This window comes from Berghia stephanieae, chromosome 7, assembly GCF_034508935.2.
Source record: "Berghia stephanieae isolate SIO BIC M18660-M18661 chromosome 7, UCSD_Bste_1.3, whole genome shotgun sequence".
NCBI lineage: Eukaryota > Metazoa > Mollusca > Gastropoda > Nudibranchia > Aeolidiidae > Berghia > Berghia stephanieae.
The window spans coordinates 26,803,239-26,822,860 of NC_088366.1; the positions used below are offsets into that span (position 1 = coordinate 26,803,239).

A 19,622-nucleotide genomic window follows, 5' to 3' on the forward strand; every position below is an offset into this window, starting at 1 on the left:
TCTTTTTATGCAATATTCATAGCTCAGTTTGTAAGGGATTAAAAAAAATAACATGCCAATTGAAATGTTGGATACAAAATTTTGTATTTTGTCTTCGATTTTTATCGATAAAAGAGCATTCTAGTGACCAGATATGAATTTGTATATGAGTATTGAAGTTGTTAACGTGGTCTTGCTTTGAATAAATTCTCAAGGGCAAGTTATAATTAAAAGGTTATTTGTTGTTTGGGACCGTATCACATTAAGAAATTGACCGGAGTATGCTTTCGTAATTATAAAGGCAATTAATTAATTAATGATGATAATAATAATAATAATAATAATAATAATAATAATAATAATAATAATAATAATAATAATGATGATGATGATGATGAGGATGATGATGATGGTGATGATGATGATGATGATAATAATAGTAATAATAATAATAATAATATAATAATAATAATAATAATAATAATAATAATAATAATAATAATAATAATAATAATAATAATAATAATATTAATAATAATAATAATAATAATAATAATAATAATAATAATAATAATAATAATAATAATAATAATAATAATAATAATAATAATAATAATAATAATAATAATAATAATAATAATAATAATTAATAATAATAATAATAATAATAATAAATTATTGTTGGACAAAAAGCCAATCCCGTATTTTATAGTGTTTAAAACAATTTATTGGCATTTTCCCCCTCAAATATTTAAACGCAAACTTTTTTGTCTGTATATTTTCAGAGTCATTTTGATATTAATTGTGATTTTTTAAAGGAGTGATTTTAGCTTTGCCCATAATTAACATAATCTTTATGCAATTTTATGCAAAAACCCCAACAAAAACCCAATTATTTTACATAACCAGTAGTGAGCGCAGCTGTCCTTTTTGCCCTCTTGGCGAGCAAAGCGCCTGTAGACTACAGAAGGCAGTCACAGATCTATGAGCAGCCCGGAATATGCACTAAACTGCTAAGACTTCAATGTGGATACATTTTGGTAAAAACAAACATCATCAAGCAAAATCTATCGATTTAGCTATTATTTTTGACTGTGGAATTTCGCCCAAATTATTTTAACTCAATAATTCGACCGTGGTTTATTTCAAAATAAAGTTACACTGGACATCAGGTAATATTTGCTTGGAAATGAATAAATAAATCGACGACTGCAAACGGGGTTTAGAGGGATTCACTATGAATCATCACACATCAATCAATCAATCGCGTTCACTTGAGTGCTTATATATTTGATGACCGTTTTCCATATCATCAATCAATAATTTATCAAAATTCATCATTTTATTATGGGGTGATATTTTTAAACGTACCATTTTAAAAATCTAAAATAGCTGCATGGGTTTAATGTTATTATTACCTGTAAACTGTAAAGAAATATTGCCTCTCCACTAGTCACTAGTCAGTTACTGTTACTGTGACAGTCACAGTAGGCTCTCTTGTACTTTTACTCTCTCTACTCTCTTAACAACTTAATTAGAGAACATAGGTCATTTTTTAGAATTGAATGTATATGGTCATGTCATACACCAAAAAGAATCGTTTGTTAAATCGCTATTCAGAACTTTTTTATGCCGTTTAAGTTTATTAATTTTTTCATCAATCATGGGCATGACAGTGACAGGTATGTTGTAAGAAAAACGCTAATTTGTTCATGGCTGCTTCATTTCTCCCTACAAACCAGTTCCACTGGGTGGGGTACTTGACCTCCCTCATTGGGCAGGAAGGTCACTCACTGTGTATTCTATACCCCTATATCTTTTTCGAACTTGCATTTTGTCTTTGTCTTGGAATGAGATTACTTTGTTTTGTTCTTTTCTTTGTCAGAGTCCTTGACTGGGAGGAAAACAGTCAAATCTATAGTTAAAGTTTTAGGAGATGTTATTTTTTTTTCTTGTACGTCATCTCTCTGTTATTAATTGTTATTGTTGTCGTCTGTTGTTTTGATTTATAATGTATTTGAGTTTGAGTTTGCTCCTCTTAGTCTTAGTGGGATAATGCTTGTGTCTGGATGAGACTTTTTAGGTGATCTCAAACTAAGTACACTGGATGTGCTCTTGGAATCTACATCTATTCCTTATTAAACCATTCCCCTTTGTCTTATTTTTCTTACTTGTGCTTTTATTTGTAAATCAATAATTTTTTTACTTTTCCATTTTTCTTCCTTTTTATTGGTACTGAAATGACCTAACTGTCACAAGCGCCGTAAAACCCTTAAAAACAAAAAACAAGCAAAGCAGTTCCAGTGTAAATCAAGGACCATAAATTTTACCTACCATCTCAAAATGGCAATATGTCAGGATAAATTGGACCTTGAAATCTAATTTAGATTAAAAATGATAGAAAATAGATAAAGTTTTTCGCAATGTATGAAACTTGATTGATTCTTCATCATAAGAAATAGAAATTATCTCCCATGTTTCATACTTGTGGACACAAACTCATTTTCCAACACTAGTTCATCCCAACACAATACCGCTTTGAGGTGGTGACTGATAAGAGTGTAAGAGGTGTTATAACAAGAAAATATAAGTGAGTAGGAAACAGGAAAGTGCCAGAAGACAATAGAGAATAACAATTTGCGGCAGCGATGGGGGCTTGAACCCATGACCTTACTGGTACAACTCCGCTTGGCCGGGGAGAGCGTGGGGATAGCTCAGACAGTAGAGCCATGCTCTCCCCGGCCAGGGTGGAGTTGTCATACCAGTAAGGTCGCGAGTTCGAGCTACTATCGACGTAGCAAATTTTTTATTCTCTATTGTCTTCTTGCACTTTCCTGCTTACTTCATTTCTTGTTATTATCAACATAAGTGCTTGCTCCACTCACTTTTCTAAGAGATGTTATATAACATGACATTGGTTGCGTTATTGATTTATAGGATTTGTTATAGCAGCTCAGGATTATGTTTCTTTTTTTAAATTCTCTGTTGTAATTGTAATGGGCTGGGTCTAGAATGAGACTAAATTTTAGTTTGGTTGTATGCAAGTCCATTGATTTTTAAAATGTCAATACATGACAACTAAAACCCCCCAAATCCCCAATAAAATTAAAATGTATTCTTAATAAAGTTGGGAACTGTTTCCATAACACCTGATGTAAAATATTCATTTTTTATCGACTACTTTTTGAGAGGAAATCACATTGTTTGTACCATGGAGCATTTTGCTTTTGTGTCTGTTCCACCCATGTGCCCTTTTTCCATGCCTCCTAACTGCCTTCCTGACACTTAGGTGGAAACCACTGTATTACTGAACTTAGTTATAAAACCAGGCTTACAAGGACAAATGGACAGAATTTTAGATGGAATTTGAGTGTCATGCGCAAATCAAAATCTTATTTGTTCATTACGAATGTGAAAGCAGATTTCTACATATGTCTTGTTACAATGTAATTGTAAATGACTTTATTCCAGATTTATGCTTATATACATTTTATTTGCATTTCTTTTCTTTATAACTTTCTTTACCAAGTTTGATCAACTAAAATTGTGAATTTTATATGTATTTGGAATCTCGTTTTTAATTAAAGGTGATATTGATTGATATTTGACAACCACCTCTCTCTCTCCTTTGCCAGTGACAAGGCTGAAGTATACTTTCGTCAATAATTTGGAGATAGAACGATGTATATTTATTGGTTGGGGCAAAATGAGATGTTTCTGATGTTTGTAAACAAAAGGAATCCATTACACATTACTTGCTTCACTAACAAAGCCATTGTTGGGCAAATGCTGTGATACAGCAAAGCTACAAATGATGAGAAACTGTAATTTTCATGCTTTATCATTGTTATTGTCCATGCATCCATGATGATGGCTTGTAAATAAAAGAATAAGTATATATTTCAGATAGTGAGGGAATTCTGTTGCTCATTTAAATTACAGAAAAAAGGCGCTAATGGGATTGAGTATGTATGTGTCAAGGGGTATATATTCTTATTAGGGTCGATGTGTTTATAATATTGTAATGAATTGAGTCCCAGTTGATGTAGCTTTACAGAATACAGGCCTTCAAGATCCGGGGAATTTTTACCCCCTTGTATTTTATATGAGTCAGTCTGCATCTGCTGTCTGCTTACATCACCTATAAATCATTTTTCCCATTTTGTTTTCACCAGAATGGATGCAAGTACCTCTGATCCTGAAGGTGCTGGAGAAAATTTTGAAGACCCTCCCGATTCTCATCATATAAATGATCTTGAGAAAGGAATGATATCTGGTGACATGATTTCTGGAGAGTCACAAACTGAAGTTCCTAAAGGAAATGAAAAAGATCCATTATTTAAAGAGTCAGATCTTACAATTGAATCAAATAGAAATGAATTGAAAAAGACGAGGGAGAGGAAAGGTCCTGAGATATCTATGGATGTTGCTGGTTCATCTCAAGCAAAAGAAGAGGAAACCATGATAGAAATGAATGGGCAAGTGAGTCAAAGTGATGATCTGAACAATCAATGCCAAGTCAAACTGGAACCTGTAGAAGAAGATGAGGCCAATAGTGACAGTAATAATTTTGGTGATGATGATGATGAGAGCATCAGTTGTCATAACAATCCCACAGAACAACTAAACATAAAACCTGATTCCGGAGTTGCATTTAGTTTTGTCTCAAGCGCTCATGTATTTGGAAAGCAACCGCCAGGCTTGATTTACAGGTAAGAAGAGTCTAACATGCTAACCCTTTACTCCATCAAATACTTTCATGATTGATCACCATCTGCAGTTTCTATGTGGATGACCAATTTTCTCAGCTTTCTTCAACTTCGAATAATTTTTTAATCTGCATTATTTTAAATGATTAAAGAAAAAAATAACTGAAGAGGATGCTACTCATTGCTAGAATAAGTCTTGTAATTTGTCTTGTTTAAAATTTGTATGGAGTTAATCCCAGGATGTATTTTGGATGTAAACTTTAAAAGCCAGATTAGAGTTTGCTCTAACCTAATTAGACAACAATTTCTCCCATTATATAATATTATCAATGACCTGAATATTTTCACAAAGTGGATAGATTCATCTTTGCTGCTCTTTTTTTTTTTTTTCTTTTTTTTTTTTGATGTGACAAGTATCAATACTACTCTTAAGTGGTGGATGTATTGGGATTAATTATGTGCGATTGTTCCAGTAACTCTCTCTTTATATAGAAATAAATAAGTTCTCAAGGGTTAACTCATGTGATATTTGGTTGAACCTGAATTTTTTGACACCAATAGTGAGGTTAGGGTGAGGTTTACACTTTTTGTTCTTTTAAATACACTTGATTACCGCTTCCCTGAACACACGGTTTCCTTGAACTCTTTTGAATTTCCCAAATTTTTTTCCTAATTAATTTTGTTATCATTCATTCCATTCATTCTTCGACCTAAATTTGACCTTGAATACAGTTTTCTCAAACTAATTTCATCCAACCAATGAAAAAAAAAAAGAAAGATTAATTAAACAGTTTTTTAAATACATCCATGATGATTTCGGCCAATGATGATTTACTGTGACATTGTGTATTGTGTGTAGCTACAGCCGTAAAGGAAAGTTGCAGGTGTGTATAGAGTATGATAAACATGTAATCACACACAGCCACTCACTCGTAATCCACGACCATGTCAGTCTTTCTTTAGACTTTCGTGAAAATCCAAAAATGAGTAATTTCTGCTTCTGGTATTACTGATGTTTATCGCACCATCCATCATGAAACTACTTTCATCATTCGAGGTCACAGGTCATGGATTTGAATTCCACTTGCTGCTTGTTGTCTATCTTTGTTATTCGGAGCAGAGACCAAATTTCAGCCCAAGTCTGAAAAGTTGAATTGCGAATCATGCATTTACTCAATGTATGAAGCTGTCTCACTTTCTTTATTTTTTTTGTTTTCAACGGCGTTGTTATATTTATGGTTTCCCTGTCCGAGATAAACCATAAGAAAAAATTGTTTTCATCAGTTGTATTTTTATGGATTACCTATCAAGATAAAAAAAAAAAAAAACAATGCATGAGATTTACAACATTGATCGCAGTGAGGATATCAAGGCCATAGTTGTATCCGTTAATTTTGATTATCTTCAAGCAATTGTTCATAATAGCTATAATTATTATGAACATATAGACCAAAAATGTTCAGACTTTTTAAAAAATGCGCATTTACCGGCCTGTCATAACATGCTTAACTGTGATAACTTGTCACTATTAAACATACATTGACAAGAAAAAAATCACCAGGTACTCATTTTACATCTGAGTACAATGATAGTAGAGTCTTTTCCAATGACTAATCTATGCACCACTTAGAGCGGGACTCAAATCTGGGACACATAAGACCACATAGCTGCACATTTGAACTCATATATGTATATTTTTTGTTGTTATGAATTCAAATGACCAACATTTTTCTTTGAATTATTTGAATGTGAAAATTGATAAAGGTAATCTTGATCTTAAACACAAATAGTCACAGTACACTGTTCTCACTGCTTTTAATTTTTTTAAATATTTCAGATGTAAATATTGTGGTCAACAACTCAAGAAAATTTCCTCTCTTCAACAACATGAGGAAGCACACCGTGATGGAACGATTTACAAATGCAGGTTTTGTGAATATTATTCTGTAAATCGTGTTCGTATTGCAGCTCATGAATGCAAGCACACCGGAGAGAAGCCGTTTTCATGTGATCAATGTGAATTTCGATGTGCAAGCCGGTGTGACCTATCAAAACATGGGCGTGTTCATGACTCTGCCCGACCATACAAATGTCAGCTGTGCGCACATACTTCTAAAAGTCATACTAATCTTCGAAGACATATGCGCTCTCATTCTAACTACAGGCCATTCAGCTGTGATTTGTGTGACTGGAAGTTCAAAACCAAATCTGCGCTAGATAATCATAAAAAGATTCATTCAGATTTAATGGATTTCTTTTGTGACAAATGCGACTACGCTTGTAAAACTTCAAATCAACTTCGTCAACATGTGCTCACTCACTCAGAGGTGAGAAACTTTGCCTGTAGCCACCCGGGCTGCATGCAGCGATGCAAGACCAAATCAGATTTAACGAAACACATGTCAGTACATAAAACTAGTCTAGACTTCAAATGTGTTTTATGTAACAAGCGTTACAAAAGCAGGCACAGTTTACGCTCTCACACTCGTAGGCATGAAAAACAGGACTGCCCATGTAAAATTTGTGGTAAAGTTCTTCAAGGTAGTAACAGCCTCAATAAGCATATGCTAGCATTGCATACTGGAGGCAAAAAGATTGAATGCCTGATATGCAAAAATAAGTTTTCCACTAAAGTGAATTTGAAAGCACATCTTAAAGTTCATGCAAGAGATCGTTCTTTTCTTTGTCCAATTTGTTTGCATGGATTCAGAAATATCAATCATCTTTTCACTCATATCGGAGCTTCTCATGGGAAGGATTATGTATACGTCTGTGATATTTGTAACCGTCCGTTCTCTAGGTATATGATGATGAAATTTCACATAGACAGAAATCATATGAAAGAAAGGGACAAGAAACTTGTCTATGAATTTGAATATGACAGAAATTGCTTATCTTATGATCCTGATGAATTTGATAGGAAGTTGAAAGAAATGCTGAAAATTCTGAAAAGAGAAAATAAATGGTCAGCAAACATGAACAATTCGAATAGTTATCTTGAAGATGTTAAACCTAATCTGGATCTGGAAATGAGTGAGTTGGCCTTAATTTCTAACCAAATTCATTCTCCAATGCCGTCCCAAAATTTGTCTGGGTCAACACTGAACAATGGCATCAGTTTTAACTACAATGGCAATTCAGAAAACGGAATGAAAGATCCTGAGTCAACTAGTTCAAGTCAAGTTTTGCCAACATTTGATTCTAGAATTTCAAGTAATGATGAATATTTGCAAGCTGTTCAGAATGATTGTAATATTGATATTGATAATATTCCAGAATTGAAGAATCCAGCTATCACTGATTTAGTCGATTTTGGAAAAAGGACGTTGACAGTGAAACTCGAGAGATTAGATGAAAGCATTGTTTTATCTGGTAAATCCAATGTTGAAAATAATGAGAGCTTATCATCACTAAAATGCTCTAAAATTATAAGGTTGGGTTCGTATGCCAATGTTAGTATTAACCTCACTGGCAAGGATTCTGGTTTTAAGTTCAATATGAAAAAAGGGAAAAAATGCAAAGGATGGTTTGCAGATCCAGATAATATGATACCAGAGGCAAGGGAAAAAACAATTAACTATTTAGTAAAGCAAGCAAATTTTACACAGAGAAAACCTCACAGTAAAAGAAAAGTCAGAAAAAGGGGTAAAAATGACACAGAGGACCGAATAACCTCTGGTTTGAAAAGATCCCCTCATAAAGGCAAAGCGAAGAAAAAATCAGGATCTGTGTCAGTATTACGTGGTCCGTTGAAACTCAGCATAAAGAAGAAAAAGATGTGTAGAAATGATTTGGCCTCTGATGTTAATAATTTATCAGATAACGTTTCTATAAAAACAGAGGTACAAGACAACTATGAGTATATGACTGAGCAGTTCAATGATCGTGATTTATCTCTTCAATGTGACAACCAACAATCTGAAACTGTACACCGACAGCAACTAGAGACATTTCATGACAATGATAATGAAATCACAATCAATGTTGAGTTTCAAAATGTAGTTCAGGATGAGTATATTGAAAAGGATGATGAAATTTTCTATTCTGGAGAGTGCCATTCCAAATTTAATGGTGGAAGAGCTAAAAATATGCATGGTTCAATATCAGTTGGAGGTGAGATGGGAAAGTTTGGGAAAGTTTGCAAGAAACTAAAACCATCAAAGAAAAAAAGACAACAAAAGTTAGATAATTCTACAGTACAGAGGAATGTGAAGTCATTTAAGTCAACAAAGGGCATTACACTTCCACAACTAAAAGTAGTTATTCCCAATATTATGAAAGATGGCAGACTGAATGGGCTGTTCGTAAATTCGAAACAAGTTGAGGAAAAACAATTGGCAAATCAAGTACCTGGTACTGTATTAGAAGTAGAAAAAGTTATTGATAGCCCGCTCCAAGTTACATGGAAGACAGTAGGTGGCCACAAGGATAGTAGAATTTACAAAAGAATGATGGGGTCTGCCCAAAGCGGAAGACCAGATTTTGTATTACACAAGGGGGAACAAATGAAGAAGGATGGTCAAACCAATGACTTGAAGAGAATTTCTGAGTCTACTACCAAAGTGACAAGCAGTGATGGATCTCATTACGGCTTCAACACTGCTGCTGATTCTAATGTTGGGTACATACTTGGTAAAGAGAAAGAGAAAAGTATAGATACAGTTACTGTATCTGATGATAGACAATTTGAAAATTCAACATTGATGAGTGGAAATTTAGTCAATGAAAATTGTGATTCTCAGGGAAGTGAATTGTCTGAAAGTAAACTTGCGAGTCTGGTTCCCATTTCACACCCAGCTCAGGCCCCATCCTCAGAATCAAACACTAACATCAAAGTTATGTCATTGAAAGAGTTTGAGGATGAGTACAGGAAAAGACCAAAGGTTGTTGCAAATGTGTCTTTGAATTCTAATCACACGAGTTCAGTAGTTCAATCAAGTGGTTGTAGAAAAAGAAGGAAACGAACACCTACAAGTGAAAATGGTAAAAAGAAAAGATTGACATTGAAAATCAACAAGATTGATTTTGTAAATGAAATGGCAGAAAACATAACTATGAACAATGATGAAGTTTCAACTCCTCAGAATAAATCTCCATATATTTCAGAGGTTAAGATATCCTCAACAGAATTTAATAGCCTTAATGCTGATATAAACATGCTTGATGATTATGGCAATGCTATATCACTTGCTGAAGATTGTAAAAATAGTAAATTTAGAGATGAGTCAATATGGAATTCTGCAAAAATTTCCACAGAACTTTTCCCTAAACCGAAAAGAAAGTACACATTTAAAAATCCCAGAAAGAGTAGCTCCCGAAAACCAGGTAAAAAGAATCTTATAAATAGGAACTCTGTATCTTCAGAATTTGACACTGCTTTGATTAAGTTGACTTCCAGTACAGATAATATGGCAGAATCTGATTTAGATTTGAATGCTTCAACTTCTGCTTTAATTATGCAACAGTCTGGAAATGAGAAACCTCAAGTAGAATGCAATAATGGTAATATGGAAGTCACTCAAGTGCACAAACTTGGAAAAGCTGTGCAACTTACATCCTCTGATAAGCGATCCAAAATTGTATTGTCTCCAAAATCAGCAAAAGATAAAAATGTCAATAAGCACCTAGCTATTAAAGAGAACAGTGAAAAGTTAAAAGAAACAAGCTCGAAACCAATATTTAAGAAAAAAATAGCATGTCGTAACAAAATCAACGTGTCTGCTTTATTTGGAAAGACTTTAGAAAGGAAGGCTTCTCCTCAAATAGCTAGACAAACAACTAATCTTTCAAAGCCTGATGAAATAGTCACCCATCATGTGAGTTACGAAAATACCAATTACTTTCAAAAGGTACAACCACCTTTTGCTTCTTTAAAAGCAAAACAGGTTACGAAACAAGGTAGAGTGGTAAATAGAAAGACATTGAATAAAACTCCTGACCAGAAATGGAAAAAGAAAGAAAATTCTAAAACTATAACCAATTCAGGACAAAAGAATTTAAAACCAAATGGGAAGGTGAAAGGTACATTGGATAAACAACAAACTGGTGTCAAGTCCAGCAATAAAAATACGCCTAATGCCAATGCAAAAGAAAATCGAATAAAACTTCCTGGTTTGATATCAATTGATATGATGGAGAGAAGACTCACAGTAGAGTGTGTTACTTTGTCTCCTAAAGTTTTATTAAGAAGGATTTCACCGAGTGATTTAAATTGCCATAAGTGTAATCTTCAACAAATTTCACAGGACAATGACCTGCAGCACAACAAAGACAATATCACCTTCAACAGAAATCCATTTAATTTTCATTGTAGTGAGAGAGTAACTGGTGAGACTGTAACTAATAGAGAGAGTTCTCTCAAGATGGAAAGTGTTGGCGATAACTGTATCGTGGCTGACTCTAACCTCAAAGATTTGAGAGAGAGAATGAATTTGTCACTGTCCTTAGCTTTGTATGATAATTGTACTCGTGGTTTGAGAAACTCTCAAGAAGCTTGTGTCACTGCACAAACTGTAACAACTAGTCAGAGCTCCGATGATCTGTTGAAAATGGAAAACCAATCATATCAGACTGTAAATGGTCAGAATTCTTCACATGCTATGTGCGATACGTTTATAATGAATAAAAGCTATTCCATTCCTGTAGATAGATGTAGTAGTAGTTTACCTCTCAATATTGAACTTACAAATGCCAGTAATGATATGGATGTTATGATGAATTATGATCAAGCAAAAAATTCTGAGGATTCATCACTTCTTGATAACAATTCATCAACATTTACTTTGTCCGATAAGAGTGTCATGAATGTTGAGTATTTAAATTCTATGAATACAGATATTTCTCCTGCCAAAAATAGCTCTTCAGATACTGACGGTTCCATGTCCCTTCTGCCCCTTCCTTCTCCTCTACCCCATTCTCTAAACAGCCCTGATGAATTAGTTTGCACAGAGGAACTAAATGATTGTGATGACAATCAATTGACTGTTGTAGTCGAGCTTGGAAGGGATCTAAATGATGTTAAAAATGAAACGCCCAATGTTTTGATTTAGATTTTTAAAAAAAGAATTAATAAGAGAATCTAGTTTGATTCAATGACGATAAATCCGCTTATGATTAAGAGGATAATTTATACAATTTGTGTCACTCAAGTTTGATAAAAAAACTTCATGTTTTTGCTACAAGGCTTATGATTAGAATTAAGTTTAGTGTATAGCAATTCTTTTTTTGGATGATGGAGAAAACCCTTTGCCCGATCTAGTCTTTTGATGAGTTATTTTAATTATTTTAGTCTTGCTCGTCTGATTTGGTAATTTGCATGTATAATAGTATTTATTAATTTATTCAATTCATAACGGGGTGATTGTAAAAATGAGTACTGAAAGATTAATGTTATAATATAATTCATTTTCAATGTAAATATTGAAGGACTAGTTTTATTTATCTGTTGTATTATTTGGTACTTCTTAATTTTGATAACATTCACAAACAAATATATTTTTAAAAAATCATTCATGATGTCTGTTTAATTACAACCGGCAGGAGATCTGAACTACACAAACATATGTAGGACATCTATTCGAAAAGGCTTGTGACGTAGCTAGTAATATTATAATTTTTGTATTTAATGTTCAAGTTGCTATGTTTTTCAAAGGAAGAAGCCAACAATTTCTGAAATTGTATGACTTGGCTTCCAATCATTTACTTTTTTTTCAAAGAAGAAACCAACAATTTCTTAAATTATATGATTTGGTCTTCCAATCATTTCATTTTTTTAAAAGGAAGAAGTCAACAATTTCTTAAATTGTATGACTTGGGTCTTCCAATCATTTATCTGGTTTAGCTAAGAAAACATTAATTGTCTATTCCATTGTGTGAATATTCGTTAGAATTATTGCATTCGCCATGGCATTTCCATATTAATGTTAATCGATCATTACAATTTTAATAAAGGAAACAAATAGAAAACAATCTTCAATTTATATTTTAGTGGAACAATATAATTCAATCTTGTTACTTTACTTGTGACCCACTTCGGCAATATGGTGTAATGTCGGGTGGTTCACATGAAAAAAAAAATTAATTAATTTTTGGTCAAACATATACAACTTGGCAAATATGCTTTATTGAAGATAATAGACTTCTTAAACATCCCTGTCCATCGAACACTAATTATAGCCCATTTAGACGTGCTGTTAATTTACCCACGGCCTGTCGGATATACTTAGACGCGGTGGACGTGGGTCACCCGTGAACCGACATATGTCGATGAGAGAAGTTCCGTTTCGATGTACAGTTTATTGCTCCGCGACCAGGGACATTGTATTTCTGTTGTCAATCTTGGGAATATTGTATGTGTGTGTGTGTGTGTGTGTTTGTGTGTGTGTGTGTGTGTGTGTGTGTGTTAATAAACACATCAAATAAACAACTCAATATCACGATTAATCACTGATTAGCGCTGCAGCAAGCATAATGGTACATGATGTATGGTTGTTAACATAAGCTATGAAATGATGGAATGGGTGACGTGACGATATGGTGTCTTGTCTTGTCACGGAGGTCATACAATGTTAAGTGTGGTCACTGTTGGATGAGGGAACAGTGATCATGGAAAATTCTTGTCATGACATTGTGTCCGTGGGTAAGACACTTTACACACAATACCCCACTCAACTCAGATGTGAATGATTCCTTGACTAAAGGCAGCAATTGATATTGTAAGAGTGTAAGTACAAAAAAAAGACGCCTAACAAGAGAGTGGTACTCACTCACACTCAATCAATCCTCTCCAGGCCTGCTGGCACTTGAGGCGATGCAAGGTATCTCCCTCTGGTCCTTTCAGGAGCTATTCATGGGGCCATCTCAAGGGACAGACCTCTCCACAGTACGTCTCCAGGTCTCCTTGGGGCGGCCTCACTTCCTCTTTCCTTGGGGTGTCCATCACAGGGCCTTCCTTGTCAGTGTTATATCATGTGACAGATATGCCCCAACCATTACCATCTTGTCCTTTTATTGAGACTCTCTAAAGACTCCACTTCCGCTCACTCTCAGGTCCTCATTTGAGATTGTATTCGGCCAGAATATCTTGAAGATTCATTGTTAACATTTGCTTTGGAGTACTTCAAGTTTCTGGATGATACTTTCTGTGGTCTTCCAACACTTTGACCCATAGAGCAAAATGCTCAAGACATCACTCTTTAAAATATTGATTTTTGTGCTTGAATACAATCCTGTTGCTCTCCAAATTTCTTTATGGGAAGCAAATGTCTGGTTTTCCTTACTGATTCTGGTTTTGATCTCTTCGTTGCAGGCACAATCTGTTGTCAGGTTATTGCCCAAGTACGTGGATTCTTGAATATATTCCAGAGGATTTCCATCAATAAACTCTGTGTCTTTGATGTGTTGAAGCTCATGACTTGAGTCTTATTGTTTACTTTTAGTCCAATTGAACTTGCTGCCGTGTGCAAACTTTCAGTCTTCTGGCATATATCCTTAACCTAATGAGATATTAGTCCAATGTGATCTGCGCAAACTAAAACTTCAAGTGTAGATGTAAGACCCCATAATATTCCTCGTTTATGTCCTTTGGCCATGTTTCGTATCAGTCAGTTAATGGCCAAAGAAAATATAATGGGTGAGAGGATCCAACCTTGTTTGAATCCAGAGTTCACGGTAAAAGGTTCTGTTAGATTATTGTTATGAACAACTCTGCACTCGAAATTCTTGTAGAGAGATTGGAGAACATTAACCATTTTCTGTGGAAAACCATAATGCCTAAGTATCTTCCACAGACTGTCTCGATTAACGCAATCGAAAGCCTTTTCAAAGTCGATAAATGCAGGGAGCTGTTTCACTCATTTAATTTTTCCAAAATGTGTGGAAGTTCAAAAATGTGGTCTGTGAATGATCTACCTCTCCTAAAACCTGTCTTTTCTTGTTGCAGGGTGTTGCCTACTGTATGATACAGCTAAATACGCATACTTTACTGGTCAATGAGAGTAAAGTGATACCTTTCCAGTTACTACAATTTCCAAGGTCTCCTTTCTTGAGTACTGTGTAATATTAAAATATGGTTCCATATGGCCTGCTGGGCCATAAATGAAACGTTGATGAAGCGCATTGAGCATGCAGATTCCGTGGAAATGCATTATATAGTATTTTCATATTTTTATAATGCTCTAGAATAAGTTTTCACATTGCAATTACATAGTTGTCAGTTGTAGCAATCCGCTTGGTACATATTACAAATTGAAATAAATATGGCATGGAAAATAAAATAAATTTACATAGGTATGCTACATACCTCTTTCCACAATTAAAGAATGCGATGCATTTCCGAAGTCCAAATTCGATAGTCCTGCTCTAGGGATTTCTTGACCTTGAATGGACGTCAAATATGGAAAGTATCACAACTTGGATTCATAAACATCTTCCCTACGGCACCAGATAGCTTTGACATCTCCACTTTCTTTACTTCTTTCCTGAAGGTGGACTTCGGATTGATGATTTTAAAAGATAACAGCCTATTTGTCTGCAGATGGGTCAATTTTGTATTCATTAAACGACATTTCCTTTTTCTTTTATTTAGATTTTTTTGCTCTTTAACTTTTGATAAAAATGACAGGTTAATTTTTTTTTACATTAATTTATTCCGTACATATTTATGAAGATTTGTATAGATTGCATACATAATTGAGTTGTTTTTAATTTACATATCGTTGGCAGTTGACAATCAGAATTTGGTGCATAAATTTATTATATTTTCAATTTGAAGTAACGAAATACTGTGATACTGTAACAAAAGCATCTAAACGATCACTATTTCACAGTTTTCCTGGGTGGGGTTCCAGACCTCCTATAGTGGGCAGGGAGGTACTTACTGTGTCTTCTTTCCCCATATATCTGTTTTCCAACTTGATTTCTGTCTTTGTCTTGGAATGGGATTACTTGGTTTTGTCCTGGCCATTTTCTTCCTTTTTACTGGCACTAATGTGTTGCAAGCGCCGTAAAACCCTTAAAAACAAACAAACAAAAACACAGTATTCTTTTCACTCTGCATTTAGGTGCGCACAACTTAAAACCTTCTGGCTTCTCTCCTTACTTATTTCTATTCGGGATGGAAATGGAGGGGGTAAAGGTGTTTTTTTTTTACCTCTCTGTAATGTACTATTGTAGTTTTTAGTTTTGAATATATTGTACTTTGTAAGAATTTGAGTGAATTAATTGCCGTGGGATCATTTGCTTTTTTTCTGGATAGAACTTTTCGGTAATATGTATATCAAACCAGCATATATTGATGGATTGCACATGGATTCCTCTGTTTCCTATTGTGCCAGTTATTCTCATTGTCTTACTTATTTTCTGGGGTTTTTAAGTTCAGATATTCAACTTTTCCCTTATCAGCTTCTTTTTTACTGCTGCAGAAATAATTTTAAAATGGTGCAAACGCCGTAAAACTAGATGGGGTCTTCTGACCTCCCAAGGTGTGGAAAGAGGTCACTTGCTGTATCTTCTGTCCCCCATATTATTTGTTTTTCTTTTTCATGTTGCCGCTGTCTTTTTTCTGGATTGAGATTGCTCGGTTTATTTCCTAGTACTGGCTGGGGGTCCTTTAGCAGTGTTGGAGGTGGAAACAGTCAAATGTATACCACCATTTTTTGAGAGATTATATTTTTCTCCTTGTAAAAAATCTCTCTGTTATATATATATATATATATATATATATATATATATATATATATATATATATATATATATATATATATAGTGTGTGTGTGTGTGTGTGTGTGTGTGTGTGTGTGTGTGTCCGAGTGGTTAAGGCATTGCACTATGACCGGGAGGTCCCGGGTTCGAGCTCCGCTTCAGGCAATTTCGTTTTTTCTATTGAGCAAGATTATTAACCCCCAATTTGCTCACTTGGACAACATGGGTGATTCCTGTTGACATCAGACATCTTGTTTGATGAATTATCTATAATCCTTCGTGGAATCCTAGGCGACGATGTCTTATGATGTCGTGGCGGAAGGGCATAATAATAATAATAATAATAATAATAATAATAATAATAATAATAATAATAATAATAATATATATATATATATATATATATATATATATATATATATATATATATATATATATATATATATATATATATACTATTGTAGTTATTAGTTTTGTAGACATTTGAGTATATCCTTCTTGGTGGGGTCCTTTGCTTGTGTCTGAATGGGACTTACAGGTAATGTCATAATAGGAATATCGGTGGATTGCTCGTGGGATCTTCTGTTTCCCTATTTGAACCATTACTCTTGGTTTTGATTTTTGTTTAGTGCTTTTAACTTCAGATCTACGACTTTCCTCTATCATCTTCATTTTTACTGGTGCTGAAATGACCGAATAGTGTCGCAAGCGCCGTAATACCATTTCATAACAAAAACAAATAAAACGCTATAATTCGGTCGGGGGAGTCCCTCGAAAAGTGCAATTAAACATTGAAAATCTAATATCTCTTTTTCACTGTTTCATCAGATTTATTTTTACTATCTAGCTTTGTTGTGATAAAAAAAATTTCCGGGGCACAGTAAAGCTCCCCAAAACAAATAATGAACTGTGTTTTTATGCATCAGATTATTGTCTTGTTACGGATTTTCGAGTTTTGTTATTGTTAAAATTGTGTTGTATCATTGTTGGGTTCTCTACGATACTTTTATGTGTATTTGTAACAATTTCGCTTTTTATGAATAAAGAATTTATTTATAAGTTGTGTCAAGATATCTGCATGATTTGCACCCCTTTCCGAAAAGACAGCATAACATGTTATCAATCGTCTCAAAATGGTATTATGTCGAAGTGCACTCGATGCTTACAATTCAGATTTAAGCTTAACATGAAACATTTATTTGAGCTTACCTAAATGCCTTCATTGAGAGCAATTATTTTGGTTTCTTAAACTTCAAAAGTTTTATATTCCCTACTTTTAAACGTCTTGATTTTAACTCAGTTTTCTTGGTCATGTTCATAATGGCATAATACCAGATTGATATAGTGGGTCACATATTCATGTGCCCGTATTCCGTTACTTGCTGTGTCTTCTATACCCCTCTATCTGTTTTCCAACTTGCTTTCTCTCTTTGACTTGGAGTGAAATTACTTTGTTTTGTCATTTCCCTAACAAAGTCCTTGAGAGAAACAGTCAAATGTATTGTTAAAGTTTTGGGAGGTGATATTATTTTCATTGTATATCACCTCTCTGTTATGTATTGCTATATGTGTTGTTTTGAATGTATAATGTAAGCATTTGAGTGTGTTCCTCTTAGTGGGATTCTGAACTGGTGTCTGGAAGAGAGACTTATAGATGATCTCAAACTAAATACATTGATAGTATGCTTTTGGAATCTGCATCCTTGTGTGGTTTCAAATGTAAATCTATAATTTTTGTTGACTATCCCATTTCATCCTTTTTACTGGCGTTGATATAACCTAAATATGTTGTAAGCGCCGTTAAACCCTTAGAAGGTCTTGTACTGGTGTCTGGGTGAGACTTTTAGGTGATTTCAAACTAAGTACTGTGATAGTGTGCTCTTGGAATCTACATCTGTTTCCTATTTGAACCAATTCCCCTTTGTCTTACATTTTCTTTGGTGCTTTAATTGTAATTCTAGAACTCTCATTTTCTTCCTTTTTACTAGCGCTGATATGACCTTAATGTGTTGCACACGCCGTAAAACCCTGAAAAACATAAAAACAAAACAGATCTTAAAGCAGACAGAAAGTTACACGGGTAATTTAAATGATAGATAGATAAATAGATTGATAGATAGATAGACACACACACACACACATTAAGGTATATATATATATATATATATATATATATATATATATATATATATATATATATATATATATAAGAGAGAGAGAGAGAGAGAGAGAGAGAGAGAGAGATGAGAGAGCCAAGGTTGGCCTCCTCGACCCATGTGTGAAAGTCGAGATCCCCAACCATCTTGGCCTTTCGGTTAATGTCTGACTTAACCGTATTATACTGTATGTTGGTAAATAAAAGTAAGTGTAAAAGTGACGAAAAACGCTAGTATTTGTTTCAACATCAACACTGGTTTATTGCAACTTGTAGCTATCAAGCTAAAGCTAATGCATGTATTAGTAAGTAAAAATAGGTCAAGTAACTAGTTTAGGGAAATAATTTTCTCCAGAGTTTTATTGGACTTTCACATCATAAGTAACATCAAATCCATACACAATTTGATTTAGTTCAATTCACAATACTTATCTTCAATTATAATCCAATTCATATATAATGATCTGTCATTTTAGAACCCTCGTCTATTTTACAAAACATCTAAGACTATTTTTCTTCTTATTCGTCTTGGTATCTCTTCCATTTCTTTAACAAATTATCTCTTATAAAGAACTGATTATCACAGTTCCAAGAATTTCATTATACACTATTTTGAATGGAATTCGTCGCAAACGAGGCTAAATTATAAAAGTTTGACTTGCCAGTGGTACTGTTATAATATAAAGGATTAGAAAACCTCTAATAATAACAACAATAATAATATTAATGTTAATAATAATAATAATAATAATAATAATAATAATAATAATAATAATAATAATAATAATAATGATGATGATGATGATGATGATAACAATAAATCTAATTTGATGAGGTGTGTCTCAAGAGGAAGTCAAGATTATTCGAATTCATAAATATAGATATGATTGCTTTTAACCAAAGGGAGAATACCGATAACAGTATTTTCGGGAAGATAAAGTAAAAAGTATCATTTGTGAGTGTATAAAAATCATTTTGTTGGTGTCCTTGTGATTTATAACATGAAATATCCAAGGTATTATGATCGTTGTATTACAAGTGGCTACATAGGTTGAAATGTTTTCAACAGAGATACAATT

The 19,622-nt window shown here is 33.8% G+C and overlaps 1 protein-coding gene across 2 annotated transcripts; it reads left to right on the forward strand.

Annotated features, from left to right (window-relative positions):
* Nucleotides 1-979: 979 nt before the first annotated feature.
* Nucleotides 980-13,113, forward strand: LOC144976972 (uncharacterized). 2 transcript variants are annotated; one of them, XM_078921629.1, is made up of 3 exons: nt 980-1,151; nt 4,155-4,691; nt 6,526-13,113. In XM_078921629.1, exons 2-3 carry the CDS (start codon nt 4,156-4,158, stop codon nt 11,735-11,737), a joined length of 5,748 nt encoding a protein of 1,915 aa, XP_078777755.1. In that variant the 5' UTR covers nt 980-1,151; nt 4,155; the 3' UTR covers nt 11,738-13,113. The 2 variants fall into 2 exon arrangements, with proteins under 2 accessions (XP_078777755.1, XP_078777754.1); XM_078921628.1 differs by lacking the exon at nt 980-1,151 and adding an exon at nt 1,519-1,661 and having other exon boundaries at nt 6,526-11,858.
* The last annotated feature ends 6,509 nt before the right edge of the window (nt 13,114-19,622 follow it).